This window comes from Ochotona princeps, chromosome 5 (genome assembly GCF_030435755.1).
Source record: "Ochotona princeps isolate mOchPri1 chromosome 5, mOchPri1.hap1, whole genome shotgun sequence".
Classification (NCBI taxonomy): domain Eukaryota; kingdom Metazoa; phylum Chordata; class Mammalia; order Lagomorpha; family Ochotonidae; genus Ochotona; species Ochotona princeps.
In genome coordinates this window covers 77,274,281-77,292,237 of record NC_080836.1, presented here as the reverse complement: position 1 = coordinate 77,292,237, position 17,957 = coordinate 77,274,281, and the positions used below count along the sequence as shown (strand labels likewise).

At 41.9% G+C, this 17,957-nt stretch overlaps 1 protein-coding gene and 1 non-coding gene across 2 annotated transcripts in view; both read right to left on the bottom strand.

Annotated features, from left to right (window-relative positions):
• Nucleotides 1-9,494: 9,494 nt before the first annotated feature.
• Nucleotides 9,495-17,957, bottom strand: part of NOP58 (NOP58 ribonucleoprotein) — a 32,917-nt gene continuing 24,454 nt past the window's right edge. The window contains exons 10-15 of the mRNA XM_058664866.1: nt 16,419-16,582; nt 14,259-14,393; nt 13,882-13,943; nt 11,436-11,569; nt 10,176-10,315; nt 9,495-9,678 (exon numbers count right to left, since the gene is read on the bottom strand). Of these exons, the coding sequence (XP_058520849.1) occupies nt 9,631-9,678; nt 10,176-10,315; nt 11,436-11,569; nt 13,882-13,943; nt 14,259-14,393; nt 16,419-16,582 (683 nt within the window). The 3' untranslated portion in view covers nt 9,495-9,630. The remainder of the gene's footprint in view (nt 9,679-10,175; nt 10,316-11,435; nt 11,570-13,881; nt 13,944-14,258; nt 14,394-16,418; nt 16,583-17,957) is intronic.
• On the bottom strand, nt 17,765-17,848 carry LOC118757970 (small nucleolar RNA SNORD11). Its single transcript, XR_004995471.1, has one exon. It is a non-coding gene; the product is annotated as a small nucleolar RNA SNORD11 (small nucleolar RNA).

Sequence of the window (17,957 nt, the reverse complement as noted above, 5' to 3'; positions counted from 1 at the left end):
CACTACTTGAGACAACAACCTCCCAAATGGAGTACTGGGTCAAGTCCTGGATCTTTGCTTCTGATGCAGCTCCTGGCTAATGTGCCTAAGGAGGCAGCAGATGACGGCCCAAGTGCTGGAAAGCCTTTTTAACACTTTCAAAAACCAGAGTTTTCCCATTCCTTAATGATTTGCTTCAGACATTCTAAAAATGAGGTAGGTAACAGGGGCAAGCAGGTGGCATAGTGGCTAAACAGACATGTTAGGAAGGTGCAGAGCCTATTATAGGAGCATATAGGCTCTAGTGCCCAGTTCTACTTTCCTGTTAACATAGACCCTGGGAGTCGGCAGTAACGGCCAAAGGAACTGCATTCCTGCCACCTGTGAGGGCAACCTGGCCTGAGTTCCCCTGCAGCACAGTCCTGGCTGTGGTGAGCGTTTGGTGGCATAAACCAGCAAATAAGATTGTGCTGCCTCTCACATAAAAATAAACTGAAAAAAATTCTATACCAAGCTGAATAACCAACTGCTCCCCATTTTCACTGCAAAACACAAAAGGAAATGGGCTGATGAAGCTGCCAAAAGAAGGAATTTTGGCTGTATTAATGACTTAAAACTTTTGACCATGGAACCATTTATTTAATAAAGCAAAACCTGGGAGGCTCATGTACAAAACAGGAAAAGGGAACAGAAGCCTGGGTGAGGAGTCCCTAGTCCAGCCAGGTCCTTCTCCCCGCAAAGGACTTTGTCAAAATGGGATTGTGGCTCATCAAACTACCAAGAGCCCAAACGCTGTTTACATAGGGGCTCATCTCATGTCAAAATGGGATGCAGAGCAGTGTGCATCTCCACTTCCAGATTGGAAATGGTCTTGACAACAGCATGCTAGACTCTGCCATGATCCATACCTACAATATCAGGATCAGCTTAAATAGCAGAATGAGGGACTTACGACTGTGTTTTGAAGGACTATACTATTGTAACAAAATAGGGAAAATCAGTGGGGAGAGGGAATTTGGAGAGTGGAAATCCCACAGCCTATGGAACTATATCATACACACATTAAGAAAAAGGGGGGGGGGGGGGCCCGGCACCGTGGCCTAGCGGCTAAAGTCCTTGCCTTGAAAGCCCCAGGATCCCATATTGGCACCGGTTCTAATCCCGGCAGCTCCACTTCCCATCCAGCTCCCTGCTTGTGGCCTGGGAAAGCAGTTGAGGACGGCCCAATGCATTAGGACCCTGCACCCGCGTGGGAGACCCGGAAGAGGTTCCAGGTTCCCGGCATCGGATCGGCGCGCATCGGCCCGTTGCGGCTCACTTGGGGAGTGAAACATCGGACGGAAGATCTTCCTCTCTGTCTCTCCTCCTCTGTGTATATTTGGCTGTAATAAAAATGAATAAATCTTAAAAAAAAAAGGGGGGGGTAATCGTTAAGAACAGGCTATTTTAATGGTTGAATGGAGAAACTCATGAAATATGAAAATTAAACAAAATTCATACTTTTATGTCCACACCTAGGGCTGCACTCATTTGCTTTGGTGTTGTCTATGGTGGCATTCACAGCACAGTGAGAGTCAAGTTGTCTCACGGAGATCGGTCTGTGAAGCTCCACTATATTTACCTGTCCTCTGCACAAACAGTTTGTCGGCCTCAGGTTTACAGGAAAGAAAAGGTTCCATGACAGGGTACAACACTGAGACCTGAGAGCAGCAGGATCTATGTATTTTCTCCCCTCAGAAGGCAGGAGAGTCGGGCTGAAGTTGTTCAGTGAGGTCCTCCTTGCATGGAGAAGGAACTAACCTCAACCTCTGGGATCCATGCAAGTCCCTCCCTTCCAGGCCCCCAGCCTGTGGCTTTTAGCCCTTGGGCTCCAGCCAGTCTCCTACAGAGGGCCGAAGGGAAAAAAGAGAAGGCAGTTATCTGGCAGGGCACCAACCGCCGCCTCCTGCCACCCCCAGTTTGGAGCCTGAATTCCTGGCAGTGAAAGAAAGGATTTCCTCCAGAAGAACACAATTGGAGTCATGTTTTGGCCAGCCAGTCACTAGATTCCAGAGGGTGGGAAAGCCTCTGTGACTGGAGACGAGGAAACTCCAATTCCAAGAACTGATGAGAGGTTAAGGAGAGCTCGAAGACTAGGAGAACCAAAAAAAATATATCTAGAATAACTAAGAGTAACTAATAAATTTATTCATATTACTTTGTACCTCGAAATCTTTAAAGAACTTTTAAGATCAAATCAGCTCCTCAGCATAAAGCTGCATTTCAGAATTGCACAGCATTGGGCTTCTCACTATTAAACCATTATGATTCTGTCACCATAATTCTGTGATTCTAGTTTTTCTGCTATAAATGAGGAAATCTTATCATCTTGGTTGATCTATTAACCTGCAGTATAAAGAACAGTAACAGTGCTTACAGAGGGCTATGTTCAAGAAACTGATTAATCTCAAATAACTGTTTAAGGCCTGTTTCAGTGACTCAACTGGCTAATTCTCTTCAAGTGCCAGAATCCTGTGCCAGTCCGTGTCCTGACTGCTCCACTTCACATCCAGCTCCCTGCATGTGGCCTGGGAAAGCAGTCGAGATGGCCCGAAGCCTTGGGACTCTGCAGCTGTGTGAGACCTGGAAGAAGCTCCTGGCTTCAGACTGGCTCAGCTCCAGCCACTGCAGCCACTTGGGGAATGAATCAGTGGATGGAAGATCTTTCTGGCTCTCTCTACTTCCCACCTAGCTTTTTTATTATAAAGTCTTAATGATTACACTGGAGACTACCAAAAAGCAAACACAACACCCCCTCACAGCACTCCCCCGACAAAAAAAAAACAAAAACAAAAAAACAAAAAAACCAGAAAATTAACAAAAAGTATGTAGCTATCATGGTCCTCACAAAAAAACAAACAAACAAACAAGCAAATAACCAACAGCAAATCACCAGTATCCTAGCTTTAGTAGTCCCATCTGTAACTTCATTTATTGTCTTTAAGAAATGAAAATAGTACATGTGAAAATAAAACATGCTTTTTAAAAGGAAACAATAGAGGAAGGAATGACAAACCAAGTCTCCCTGCTCACCTTCTCCCCAAATTTCTATTCCATGCATGGTTTCCTGTAGACAGGTCCAAGGAGAAAAAATACATATCTTATCAAAATTCTGACACAGATGGTTTCACATTCTTCTGCAACTGACTCTTCCAACTATAGGGTCTATCCAGGAGATCTTTATGTATTTGAATGGTCGAATTTTTTGGACATATGATCCTTGCGCCCTACTTATGGGACATGGTGGTTGTTTAGCTTTATTATTGTAAACAATGCTATAAACACACTTGAAGAAAACCTTAATGGCTTGCTTTTTTTTTTTTTTTTTAATTATTATTGGAAAGCTGGATATACAGAGAGGAGGAGAGACAGAGAGGAAGATCTTCCATCCGATGTTTCACTCCCCAAGTGAGCCGCAACGGGCCGGTGCTGCGCCGATCCGATGCCAGGAACCAGGAACCTCTTCCGGGTCTCCCACGCGGGTGCAGGGTCCCAAATCCTTGGGCCGTCCTCAACTGCTTTCCCAGGCCACAAGCAGGGAGCTGGATGGGAAGTGGAGCTGCCGGGATTAGAACCGGCGCCCATAAGTGATCCCGGGGCTTTCAAGGCGAGGACTTTAGCCGCTAGGCCACGGTGCCGGGCCCCAATGGCTTGCTTTTGTGACAATATTCATAATAAAAGCGTCGCTGCCTGGCTAGCATTTTTACTGTTAGTAGCGGCTACCAAAGTATCTTCCATGTTCACAGTCCCACTACAAAATCTGTCTGCTTCTGCACTCTGGCTAAAGCTGGACATTACCATTTAACTTTGGGAATTTGATAAGGTACACTGCAACTTCTCTTACATTTATTGATCAAGTTTATGTTTCTTGAAGAACAGATTATCTGCATTCAAAATAATTTTTCTCTAAATATTAAATGTCATTTTGACAAGACATTTACTATACAAGTCAATTTGTGTATGTGCTCAGTTTACGGCATTTTTCTTATTTTCTGAATTTTACGTTGCTTTAGAAAGCACTTCAAAACATAATTTAGGGCTTGGCAGCGTGGCCTAGTGGCTAAGGTCCTTGCCTTGATCCCATAATTTAAACATAAAAAAATGTTTCTCCCACTGCTCTCTCAAGAACTAGTTTATAATCTTTTGTTTATTAAAGCAGACTTGTTCTTTTACCCTTGCTTAGTTCGATTTTTTTTTTTTTTAAGATTTATTTTATTTTTATTACAAAGTCAGATATACTGAGAGGAGGAGAGATAGAGAGGAGGTGGAGCTGCCGGGATTAGAACCAGCAGCCATATGGGGTCAAGGCGAGGACCTTAGCCACTAGGCCACGCTGCCGAGCCCTGATTTTTTTTTTTTTTAACACAAGACAAGGGCAGGCGTTGCCCACAGCAGTTAGGACATGGCTTGGGACTCCCACATCCCAGATTAGAGCACTGGGGTTTGAGTCCTGCCTCCCCTTCTATTGATGTGCCCCTTGCGAAACAGCAGGTAGTGGCTCAAGCACTTTGGTTTCTGTCACCAAGGTCAGGTAATTGGGAAACGAATCATGGCATGGAAAATCTGTCAAACACAAAATAAAAATATTTTAAACATTTTGTGGAGCAAAATCAATTCTATTTGCATCAAATCTAAACAAAAGGCAGGCAGCGTATAATCTCTGGTCCACAAGTTTAAGAATCCTTATTTCCTTTCTCTTTGGAAAAATGTGCCCGTTAACATTTCCTCTGGGTGTGGACATGACAGGGTGGGTTAAGTCAGCCACTTGGGATGCTGACATCCCACTTGTTTCCAATATCTTCCTGCTATTGTGTCTGTGATGTCACAAATATTTGCATCCTTGATACCCATGTAGAATACCTGGATGGAAGGTTCTGTCGTGATAGCCTAGTGGCTAAATCCTTGCCTTGCATACGCTGGGATCCCATATGGGCGCAGGTTCTTGTCCAAACTGCTTCAAATTCCCATCCAGCTCCCTGCTGGTGGCCTGAGAAAGCAGTAGAGCATGGTCCAAAGCCTTGGGACCCTGTACCCGTTTGGGAGACCCAGAAAAAGCTCCTGGCTCAAACTAGCAGTAAACAGGGGAGACAGCACTGAGTGCAGCAGGACATTCTTATGGAACAAGTCTCAAAGTGAGGTACATCACTGCCACCTGCCACCATTTCAGCTCAGTCCCATGGCTACACCCAACTGCCAGGAAGGCTGGAAATGATCATCTGGTATTCAGAAAAGAGAATGGCTGGCTCTCTGGAACACATAACTTCTGTGTGTTCAGAGTTCCCAAGAGCCACACAAGACAAACATCATTATTTCCACTTTATAAAGAAACTGAGGCTGAGAGAGGGCACAGGGTGATGTTGCCAAGGGCATGATCCGGCAAGCGGGGAAATGACCTGCTTTGCCGGATGCCTTTGGGCTGATGCTGCATTTTTATGTCTATCATTTTCCCTGACCACGGCGCAAGGCTCTTCCCATGTTGACCATCAGCTTGTGGCTGCTCCATCATGCCCAGCTTGCTGGCCTGGCAGATTTTCAATCATTCTTTCATATTTTTTTCCCCTAGAGTTGGGCATGTTTATCTTTGCTAGGAACCATGGGAGTGCAGTTGGAGGCTGGGTAGAAGGTAAACCGGATATGGCTTCATTACCTGCATGGCTCTAGATTCTAAAATGTGCAGGTTTTGGATCCAGTGCAATGGTTCAATTGGCTGATCCTTTCCCTATGTTCTAGTTAGATTTTGCTGAAGCACTTCCGAAAATAGGCCTCAGGCTACTTTTTCCCAAGGGCAAGTATCTTCTACAAAACTGCATCATCAGAAAGTCCAAGTCCACCACTATCATGTCCTGAAGTCAAAGCTCAACTTGCATTGGAATGTCATGAACTGTCCAAGATATTTTGTGTTTTGGAACCAGGGTAAATTATGGTTTGCGTATCACATGTGCCTCTTTCAAAATTCCTTTTAATCCAAAACAAGAATCAAAAAAGAACTGGCAGTTAAGTCTGTCTTTTTAAATACCTACATTTTGCTGTTGGAGAACAGCCACAGCTGACTGTGTAGCCCTAAAGACCCCTCAACACCTACAGCACATCAGCCTGACAGAGGCCAGGTGCTAGCGTGGGACACTCCCACCAAAGATTCTCACAGCTGAGCCAGAAAGAAAACAGTACAATGCTCAAGGTGCTGTCTCCCCAACCACCATTAGCTGGGACCTAATAAAAATGCAAATCCTTGGGCCCAGCGTGGTGGCCTAGCAGCTAAAGTCCTTGCCTTGAACGCCCCGGGATCCCATATGGGCGCCGGTTCTAATCCCGGCGGCTCCACTTCCCATCCAGCTCCCTGCTTGTGGCCTGGGAGGGCAGTTGAGGACGGCCCAAGGCTTTGGGACCCTGCACCCATGTGGGAGACCTGGAAGAGGTTCCTGGTTCCTGGCATCGGATCGGCGCAGCACTGCCTGTTGCGGCTCGCTTGGGGAGTGAATCATCGGATGGAAGATCTTCCTCTCTGTTTCTCCTCCTCTCTGTATATCCGGCTTTCCAATAATAATAAAATCTAAAAAAAAAAAAGCAAATCCTTGCCTGCTGCCATCACCTATTAAAGCGGAAACCTGCTGCAGGTTCACCGCCCAGGCGACCACAACCACTGGCCAGGCTTAGGCCAAGCGCTTCACTCGGCTCTCCCAGGAGAGTAGTGGGGCCCAAACAGTCGTGCCATCTTCTGCCACTTTTCAGGCCATTTGCATGAAGCCGGATCAGAAGCTGGCTGCTCTATTTTTAATCCAGCTCCCTAATAACGGCCTGGGAAAACCGAGTAAGATGGTCCAGGTTGTTTAAGCTCTGGCGCTGGTCTGGTTCGGTCTAGCTACTGCCTCTAAGGCAATATGGAGAGTGAATCAGCAGAAAAGATTCAGCTTGGACTTTCAAATAAATAAAGGTTAAAAAGAAAAGCAAAACTCTAAAATACTCAGTTTGTCATTTTGAACAACAACAAAACAGACTCAAAACGTTTTGGAATTAAAAATCAAACAAGTGCTGAATTGTGTCCAAAAGACAAAGCAGATTAAAAACGGAACTACGAGTCTAAAACCTAGAGGGTTAAATGCAGAAACGACCTTCAGAGTTGGCAATATTCTCAAAGAGCGGGCAATTAAAGTGGCATTTTTTTCCATTTGTCTAAGGAACACAGAATCCTAGGGGTATTAAGGTATTAACACCCTATTTCATGCCAGAGACATTAGTGATGGGCAAGGAGGGTACACAAGGTCTCTACCCGGGGATGGAAATAATGAAAAAGAATTGGTCCGTATCATATCAGATAAGCTATTTTCCCCAACTACTGTGTGTCATCCTAAGCACAGGCCTTCATGCAGCACCACCTCAGACCTCAAGTGCAAACTCTCAGCATCGAGCCCACACCTGAGTCACAATTACATTTTATCAGGAGTCCCAGAAGAATTCCTGTGTATGTTAGTTACATCTGGCCCAGTGGGCAGTTCTTCTGAGTATTATACAGCTGGAATAATGGACAGGACAAAGCTATGTCTATTTATTTGAAAGGCAGTGCTACAGGTTAAGGGGGGATACAAAGATCTTTCATGCACTGGTTCACTCTCCACCCCAAGCCTCAAGGGCCAGGGTAGTGTTGAGCTTCACTGGGGTTTTCCACATGAGTGGAAGCGCCCAAACACTTAGGCCACCTTCTGCTGCTTTTCCAAGAGAACCAGCAGGAGGCTGGACAGCGAGGGGACTACCTGGAACATGATCCAGTGCCCATGTAGGACATAAGCAGCAGCCTAACCCATGTCACACAAAGTGTCCCTGCAGAGCTGAGATTTTAACCATGGCCTTAGGGAAACAACATTTGTATTAAAGAGAATTTGTCAAGGGCAGAGTCTTCTACAAAACTTCTGAGACAGAACTGCAAGTAATGCTGAGGTGGGAAGAGTGAAAGCTTAGCCAAAGCCTTGTACCAACGAAAACTACAAATAGACAATGAACTTGAGCTAAGCATTTCAAACCGAAATCACAAAGCACTTCTTAAAACCAGTACATTATTAGCACCAAGAAAAACTGGAACATATCTTTCATTCAGTATTTAAACAGTTACAATTTTTGTCCTTAAAATGAAGGCTTGTGACACCAATGGTTCAAGTCCTAGATGTCCCACCTTCGATCCAGCTCATTATTATCACACTTGGGAAAGCAGAGGAAGATGGCCTGAGTATTTTGGCCCCTGCCAAACACGTGAGAGACCCGAATGGAGGTCCAGACGCCCTGGTTTAGCACGGCCCAATTGCAACCATTACTGCCATTTGAGCGAGCAAACAGCTGACTGAAGATCTCTCTGTAACTTAGAGCAGTGAGATTTTACTTCATTCTCATTAAATCCATAGAAGGCTATTTATAATGGGCACTTTACTAGTTAGCGTTTTCATGTGTGTGGGTCATTCTCAACTAAAGTTGTTAAAACATAAATGGTTTTCTTTGCCACTGCCCCACACCCATCTATTGGGTAACATAAAATGACAATGTTCTCTCACAGCTTTTTGCCCAGGCATGGCTACATTTTATTGACCATTACTTCAAAATAATCACCTAGAAATGAAATTTATTACATTTCTGATCATTTCTGTCATCTCATTTTCTGCAAAACCCTGTAAAACTGACCAGTAACTGTGATTACAGAAAGAAAAGCTGAAGTAGGGCTGCTGGTTGTATGCAGATGAAAAGCTGAGAGTTCAAAACTGCTGTCACTCCAGTCCATAACCCAGGTACTACCTGACGTGGGTTCCTGATGCTGATAGTACACAGACAGGCACAACATTAACTCGTCTATGAAACGTGTGGCTGTAAGGACTACGCAGGACCACATTACTGCTTTCTTATTAAATACTATCAGACAGAATTACAAAATTATCTCTGATACTCTAAGTTTGGTTTACACATAATTTCATTGATATTGTGTTTTGTCTCATCTTGTTTCCCTTTATTACCCATTGCTTAAGATAATTTTGCATTGCACTTTAAGGCCACTTTAAAAACTAAATCTCATATTGAATCAAGAATTATCTAGCTATACCTTTTAAATTACAAAGTGATAAACACATTTTCTTGTGTTGTGAAAATAGAAAAAGTTCTGCTCACCTAATTCCAAAACTTGAACAAGAAACAAATCTTTATTTAGGTAAGTACAAAGGCAGAAAGCTAAGAGAAAAATACTGAGAGAAGGTAAGAGAAGCACAGCAGTGAGATTTTGAAATTGGTCCAAGTTCTGAAAGTTCAACTTTCAATCTAACTCCCAATAATTCAGAATGTTCAATTCATCTACAATGTTCAATGCAATCACGAGGTACCAAATAAAGTCCAAAGATTCTTGATCTAACATGGAAAGAGATCACAGAAATGCTTTAAAATACAAAGAAAATATTTTTATTTGTTTACCAAAGACTCTAGGAAATAATATAATAAGTTTAACACAGACTGGGTTGAAAAGCTATAGATGAATAATTTGTTTTGTTTTACTCAACCTCCCCTCCAATACAGCAGATGGCATCTCTGGCATATTCCTAACTGAAGCGTGATGTATCCAGGTGAGAAAAAGACAGTTTCCATCTATTAGTTATCATCTTTCTTTTTTTTCTTTTTCTTCTTTTTCTCTGGGCTCTGAAAGCAAACAACAAGAATATTTTGAAAAAGCTGCAAGCGGATAGCTGAGTATTAACTTTTTTCTTACAAAGTACAAAACTTTCTCTTGAAAACAAACTGGGGCAATTCTGAAATGTAAAAATATTCTCTACCTCTCTCAAAACCAATTATTGTAATGAAATCGCAAAAATATTAAATGCCTATTAATTCCTGAGAGGAATAGATTAAAATAAGGAGAGCCCAGGGCCAGAGTAACAGTGCAGCCAACTAAGCCTCCACTTGCGATGCTGTATCCCATTTGGGTGCCAGTTTGTGTTCTGACTGCTATACTTCCCATCCAGCTCCCTGCACCTGTGTGGAGATCCAGAAGGGGCTCCTGGTTTGGCTTTTGTGGCCATTTGGGGAGTGACCCATTGGATGGAAAGTATCTCTCTCTGTAAAAATCTACCTTTCAAATAAAAATAATCTTAAGAAAGGGGTGGAAGTAGAACCCGCCCACACTAGTGAGTACATACTGGAACTGCTGTGCTGGTGCATGGCTCTTCCTCAGAGAGCGGTTCTTCCTTAATGTGCTTCTTTTTATCCTTCTTCTTCTTCTTCTTCGCAGGAGTTTCCTCTTCTACCTCTACTACTTTATCTTCTTCCTCTTCTTCAACTGAATAGGGTCAAGTATAAAAATGTAACAATCAATCAACATCATACATCACTCCCCAAACCCTAATTTTTTTTTCTGCTAATCTGGTCAGCTATCTAATGGATTCTGTTCATTTTATAGCTGGAAAAGTCTTTTTTGAGGACTGATATAATCCCTACACTTTCTATCTCCAACTACAAAACGTCTGTTACAATAAACTGTTATTCCCTTTACGAACTGTATTGATTTTAGAGACCTATTAAATGATGGTAAGTAAAAATGCTAAGGATAAAAATAAAGCAGGAAAGGGAACGGTTGGGGAACAGCAGTTGAGTCCGTAGCAAATTTAAGGCATGACCAGCAAGACTAGTATGATTAGGGTAAAATGAGCAAGAAAAAAATTCAAGAATGTCTGGAAGTGCTATTTCTAAGACAGGGAAAATTTTGGAATGACAGATTAGGAATGACAAGCACACAGGCATGCTAACTTTGAAAAGCTCATTGCATATAGAATTGACATCAATCTGGAAGTTGGTGTTTCAAATGTCACTAAAGAATTTAGGGATCTGATTGCTTTTCAGTAGAGAAATAGCAGCACAGAAGTAAAATGACTTGTTTGTGAATTCTGTTCCAAGGGCAAAAGCACATATTTCTGAGCCTACTTTTGACCCGTAAGTTACTTAGAAACCAAGTTAATCACTCATTGCTTTAATGTGTTACTCCTGCTAGAGTAATGCGAATAAGCTAAAAACACAAGTGTACCCTAATTTCAACAGAGCCCCTCCCTTATTGGTGGGCACTTTTCCACTATTCTTAGCAACAAGGCAGGCTACTGACACACATTGAGGAAATTATCAAGTTGCCAGCAAGCATTTTATCAGCATATGCTTATTGTTCCTACTTTCATATCTTTACGGTAAAAACTGAGTTTTGGTACACTTAGCATTAGCACCCAGTGCCACATATTCAAGGATATTTTTCAGATTCCTTCTGAAGTCGGATAAGCTTTGTAATATCCTAACACTTCCCAGCCAAGCAAAACAACTATTTCTTTAAGACTAACAAAGTCTGTAATTCGTTAAGAGGTCAGAGTGGTTATACAAGTATGTAATTCAAGAGACACCAAAACATTCAAACTCACCTTTAATTTTAATCTTGGCCTTTTTCGCTTTCTTTTCAGTAACTTCACCCTCGTCATCCACTTGTTCTATTTTGCGTTTTTTAGAGCAGGTTGGAAGTGTGGAGTCACCAGAAGGATCGTAAGTCTTCACTTCACTGAAAGAGTCAAAGAGCTTTAGAGAATCTCTACAAACACCTGCAACTGAAAAAATTCTCACGAGATGTAATGAAAATGTCATTAGATAATACTTACATAAGCACACAACGCTGTTTCATTTTAGTAGCTTTGGGGTAGTTTATGAAGACTAATAGTTTCCAAAAGATAAAAGTATTGATATTTTTCAAGTAGGTCAATCACTTTCAACAAGTGGTGAGCTAAGTGAATTTTGATTTAGTAATCAACGTAGTTACTATGGTATAGGAAGACAATCAGCAAATAGGGAAAATGAATGGAGAAACCTCTTTATAACTGACTAACCCAAAGGAAACTAAATCAATACAACTTTTAAAAACATTAGGTAATGAAATGAAAGAACATAACAAAAAGTTTAAATCAGTTTAATACATTCAGCCCTTTTCACAAGATCCTAATAGGCATGGATATCTTTTCCCTAAAACCCAGTATTTCCTTCAGTTCTAATGTAGCAGAATGAAAATATTGAAATATTCAGTGTCTAAAATGCAAACTGATTTCCAAAATTAGTGCTTTTAAAGTATTAACAGTGACAAGCATAATGGCATAGGAAACTAAAACAACACAGGTAGCCTAGAGGGTGGCACCGTGGCTACGTTGCCACTTGGGATGCCGGTGTCCCAGATCAGAGCCCCTGGTAGTTCAGAGTCTCAGCCACACTGTTTCTGAACCAGCATCATGCTAAAGCTGCATTGGGAAAGCAGCAGGTGAAGGATGGTTCACCTCCACAGGCCCTACCATCCCCATGGGATACTTCAACTGAGCTCCAGGCTTTTACCTGGCACAGTTCTGCCTGTTGCAGTCATTTGGAGAAGGAATCAGAAAGAAGAGATCTTTCTCTGCCTTTCAAATAAAATTTGGGGGGAAAGGAAGTGCTGCAGATCATTTTATTTTCATATGTGTCCCAGTAGATGAATTATATAAATTTAGGGGTTAAAAGCATTAATGGGGCCCAGCAGCGTGGCCTAGCAGCTAAAGTCCTCGCCTTGAAAGCCTCGGGATCCCATATTGGCGCCGGTTGTAATCCCGGCAGCTCCACTTCCCATCCAGCTCCCTGCTTGTGGCCTGGGAGGGCAGTCGAGGACGGCCCAATGCTTTGGGATCCTGCACCTGCGTGGGAGACCCGGAAGAGGTCCCTGGTTCCCAGCATCGGATCGGCGCAGCACCGGCCTGTTGCGGCTCACTTGGGGAGTGAATCATCGGACAGAAGATCTTCCTCTCTGTCTCTCCTCCTCTGTGTATATCTGGCTGTAATAAAATGAATAAATCTTTTTTTTTTTGAAAAAAAAAAAAAAAAGCATTAATGATTTTTAAAACAAAGATTCACAGTTTTCCAATGATGACCGTGAATTAGAGACCTTAACAATATAGGGTGGCTACAGCAAACCTGGAAAGGAAAAACAGATACAAAGAAAACACTGATGCCCAAGTAACAGTTACATTAATTTTGCAGAACATACAAAAGCATTTCTTGGCGTATTTTACTATCCACAAAAACACATTTAAATAAGATGGACAAATTGAGCTTTACCACACTCTCATCACAATCTCAACAATACTGAACAATGCTTCCAACTAATAACCAGGAGAACCCTTCACCCATAAACCTTCTGCTAATTTGACAGGCATATCTAACTACTTCACACTTGTGAGCCATTTTTACATTTGTCTTCAGTCATTTAAGTCTTTTTTTTTTAAGAAGGATTTCATTGTAGATTAACTGAACAAACTTCATGCTGTAGGGGGACCATGAAAAGAAAAATATTCACTTCTGGGAGGTATATCATGGAGTAGCATACACCAGCATCCTTTATCAGAGTGCCAGTATAAATGACAGATGCTCCACTTCTGATCCAGGTCCTGGCACCAGGAAAGCTGGAGGAAAATGGTTCAGGAGCTTAGGCCTGACCTAGACTAGACAGTTAGAGCCATTTGGGAGGGAACCAGCAGAGGGAAAATTCTTTTTCTCCCTCCCTCCCTCCCTCCCTGATTTCCAAATAAAAAATTTTTAAAAAGAAAGATGTTTACAAACAATTTCTTCAAACTAGTATGTGTGTGTAATTTAAAACTCAAAGTGTGTATGGAAAATTACATGGTAAGGAAAAAAATTAGGGCATATAAAATGACAACACACAGGATAATCAGTTCAATTCAGCCACTCTAGCAATGCATATTCCTCAAAGCTTGTAAATATTTCATTTGGTAATTTAGAGAAGATTAAAAACTAAAATTTCACACAGAAACTATTAATTCAGCCATCCCTAAGTTTACTCACCTTTTGTGTTCATATTTTTCTGCTTTTGCTAACGCCTTCCCTGTTCCACTTATTTTTCTTATCTAAAAAGAAAGCGGGAAATTACCAATAAAATTCTAAGCCATAATCTTTTTATAATACATTGTCTAGTAAAAATCAGTGGGTCAGTAAGAAGTAACAATTCTTATTCCTCTGATGCCATATCTTGATGGTGAGCACTGTTCAATATATGAATTCTTGGTAAGTAAGAGAAACTGAACAGGCACACAAAAAATTTACTGAGCATTCTACAGTGCATGATCATATATTACTCTTTAGCAGATGAAGGAAATTAAACTACCACCAATCCCCTAACTTTTGACAAGTAAAATTCGCAATGGGTAGGATTTGGGTCTTACCCCTCTATCTTCCAAGGTCCTCAACCTGGCCTCTAATTTGGCTCTGTTCTCAACTCCCATCGCAGAACTGGAGTCCTCACCAAAAGCATCGTAACGGATAGCCAAAACAGTTTTGGCTGCCAGCATTCGGGAAATCTGATAGAAAACACAAAGTTTGAAGAAATCAAAGAATATTCAAAAGTGATAAGAAATAATTTACATGAGGAAGGGAAAAAAAGCAGAAAATCATCACTTTTTCGAGTTATACAATTCAGGTCACCTACCATATGACTACTTACAGGTTGCAAGTAATGGCTAAATAGTTACTTATCACTCTCAGTGGTTCAGTGAATAAGAAAGAACGTATAATAGCTCATATGTGAAAGCAGCTCATAATATTCCAGTGCCTTCCATTAGTTTCTATTCAATGATATTGGTAATACACCCTAGAGTTATTCTAAAGCAAATCTATCCTCCTCCCAAAAAGTCTTAAAAAATTTTATGGACCTTTTGAAGAAAATTCTTTTTCATTAACTTTACTGAAAAGAATGACACACATATGCAGATATCTTCCATTTGGGTGGCAGAAACCCAATTACTTAGAACCATCCATTAATTTCTCTAAACAGAGAGCTGCATCAAACTGCAGCAACCAAACTAGAACAGGTAATCTGATATAGTATCCTGTTCATGGTAATCAGTGGCTTAACCCACTGTGCCACATAGCCGGATGAATAATTAACATTTTTTTACAGAACTTTTATTTTAGAAAATCCTGTTGAATTATTCATTGTACTTAAAGATTTATCAAAGGATTCAATGTGGGCCAGTGCTAAGACCTAATGGGAAAAGCCACTGCCTGGGGTCTTGGATACTTCATTTTCCATCCAGCTCCCAGACTGGGAAAGCAGTGGAAGACAACCCAGGTTCTTAGGTGACTGTACTCATGTAGGAGGCCGGAACAAGCCACTATCTTTGGACCCATCCACTTCTGGCCATTGAACCTACACTGGGAAGCCAATCTATTAATAGGAGACCTCTTCATCTCCCCTATCACTCCTCTGACTCTTTCAAAGAAATATTTTAAATAAATATTTAAGTGAAAAATAAAAAGGATTCAGTGAGTGAATGTCAGACTGTTTCACTCATGAACGCAGTTAGAACTTGCCACAGAGACTACTACTGGCAAGCCACAGCAGGGATCCTAAACTGGTTTTAACAGAACCTACAACAATTTCTTTTGATAGTACACAAAGATAATGTTACACAGTGAAGAACAGGAAAAAGGGGGCCGGCACCACAGCAAACTAGGCTTCTGTCCGTAATGCCAGCATTCCATATGCGTGCCAAGTTCAGTTCCTGGCTGTTCCACTTGTTAAGATTTGTTTTTATGGGGAAGTCACAGAAAGAAACAGACAGAAACATCTGTCCACTGGTTCACTCCCCAAGGAGCTGCAATGGCCAGAGCTGAGCTGATCCAAAGCCAGAGCCAGGAGCCCCTTCTGGGTCTTCCACACAGGTACAGGATCCTAAGGCTTTGGGCCATTCTCGACTGTTTTTTCAGTTTACAATCAGGGAAGTGGAGTGGCTGGGACAAGACCAGTGTCCATACGGCATCCTGACGGCTGCAAGGTGAGGATTTAGCCACTAGGTTGTTGTGCCAGGCCTGCTGTTCACTTCTGATCCAGTTCCCTCTTAATGTTCCTGATCACGTGTGGGCCTGGGTTGATCACCTCAGCTGTGGCTGTTGCGGCCATTTGGGGAGCAAAACACAGATGGAAAATCTTTTCTTTTTTTTTAAAGATTTATTTTTATTTTATTACAAAGTCAGATATACAGACAGAGGAGAGAAAGAGAGGAAGATTTTCTGTCCAATGATTCACTCCCCAAGTGACCGCAACGGCCGCTGCTGTGCCGATCTGAAGCCGGGAACCTGGAACCTCTTCCAGGTCTCCCACGCGGGTGCAGGGTCCCAAAGCTTTGGGCCGTCCTCGACTGCTTTCCCAGGCCACAAGCAGGGAGCTGGATGGGAAGTGGAGCTGCCGGGATTACAACTGGCGCCCATATGGGATCCCAGGGCGTTCAAGGTGAGAACTTTAGCTGCTAGGCCACGCTGCCGGGCCGAGAAAATCTTTTCTTTCTCTCTGTAAACCTGCCTTTCCAAATAAATCTGCAGCTCACCTTCCCTTTGTGTTTAGGACTTGTCTGGCCCACAAGTGAAGCATGGTAAATGAGACCATACTTCGGGGTATCCCGTCGAGATTTGAGGGCCCGGAAGAGTGCCTTTTCTGCTCCAAGAATCTGAACTGTAGAAGCTGCATGCTTGGCCAAATTCAAAAGAGAACCTACAAAAAGAAGGAAGTAGGTAGAAAAAACGCATTTGCAAACATTCCAAAGCTCCATGCGTAAGCCTCAGGCCATGTTTCAGTATCATTTTTACAGCTGGCATATAAGTAAATCTTACCTACAATTCAGAATTCTGTAGTACAGAAGTCCCAGATAATCCTGTTTCATTTGTGATTCCTTCACTAATACCAAGCCAAAGCTTAACATCCATGATGATGTGATTTGCCCAAAGGATGGCATTTACATTTCAACATTCCATGAGCACAGAAACACACACACAAACATGCATGCACATACACGTGTAAAAAAAAAAATCCCAACACTTACTAAGATTTGGGACTTAAAATATTTCATAATCATAGATACAAAAAAAGAGTATAAATACAAATAATCAGATTTTTAAGGATACTTCAGTAGAACCTAATTAAGTATCCACACTTCCAATTGTTTCAGATACAAATCATGAAGAGATGCACCTATCAGCATATTAATCGGCAAGAGACTGCTTGTTCGGGTTATTACACAGAACGTTCTCTGTCAGAAAACATGCACCATTAATTAATGCTATGGACTCAAATGCTACACATGTGTTTATTAAAGTGCAACAAACTCAGACTTCTGTCAATCTCTGTATCTCATACTGCTACAAAATTTGCTGCACCTGAGATGTGGATAAGACAGTGAAATAATACCAGATGAATTTTTTAAAGATTCATTTAGCTAGGTGAACAGCAGAAAAGAAAAAGATCTTCTATTTGCTGGTACACTCCCCAAATGGCTGAAATAGCCAAAGCTGTGCCAGGCTGAAGCCAGGAGCTTCTTCCAGTTCTCCCACACGGATGGCATGGGCCCAAATACTCGGGTGGTCTTTTGCTGCTTTCACAGGCAAATAGCAGGGAGTTCAATGGAAGCAGAGCAGCCAAGACAGGAGTCAACACCCATATGGGATGATGGCAACACAGGTGGCAACTTCATACAATACACTATGCTAGTACAGGAACCCCAGACCAGACGATTCTAAACCTACAGCCCAGGATAGCTAACTGAAAATTTTATAAAATAATACAGCTAGGTCTTAAATGCCCAGATGGATGCATTGTAATATCTTCAGCACAAACAGAAAATTTAACTATATGTTGAATCTATTCCAATTAACTGTAAAAGCTTCTAACGATGGACAAGTGTCTCAGAAGAGGTAGTGACTAAAGATGCCTTCATTATCCAAAAGGAAATCAGGCAAACAAACAAAAATCATCATTGAACACTTGGTCCTTAGCCCACACCTATATGCAACTTATCTATTTTTATCAACTAAACTATTTTTAATAACTAAAGATTTAAAATAAAAAGCAAGCCATAAGAAAAACCCAAACA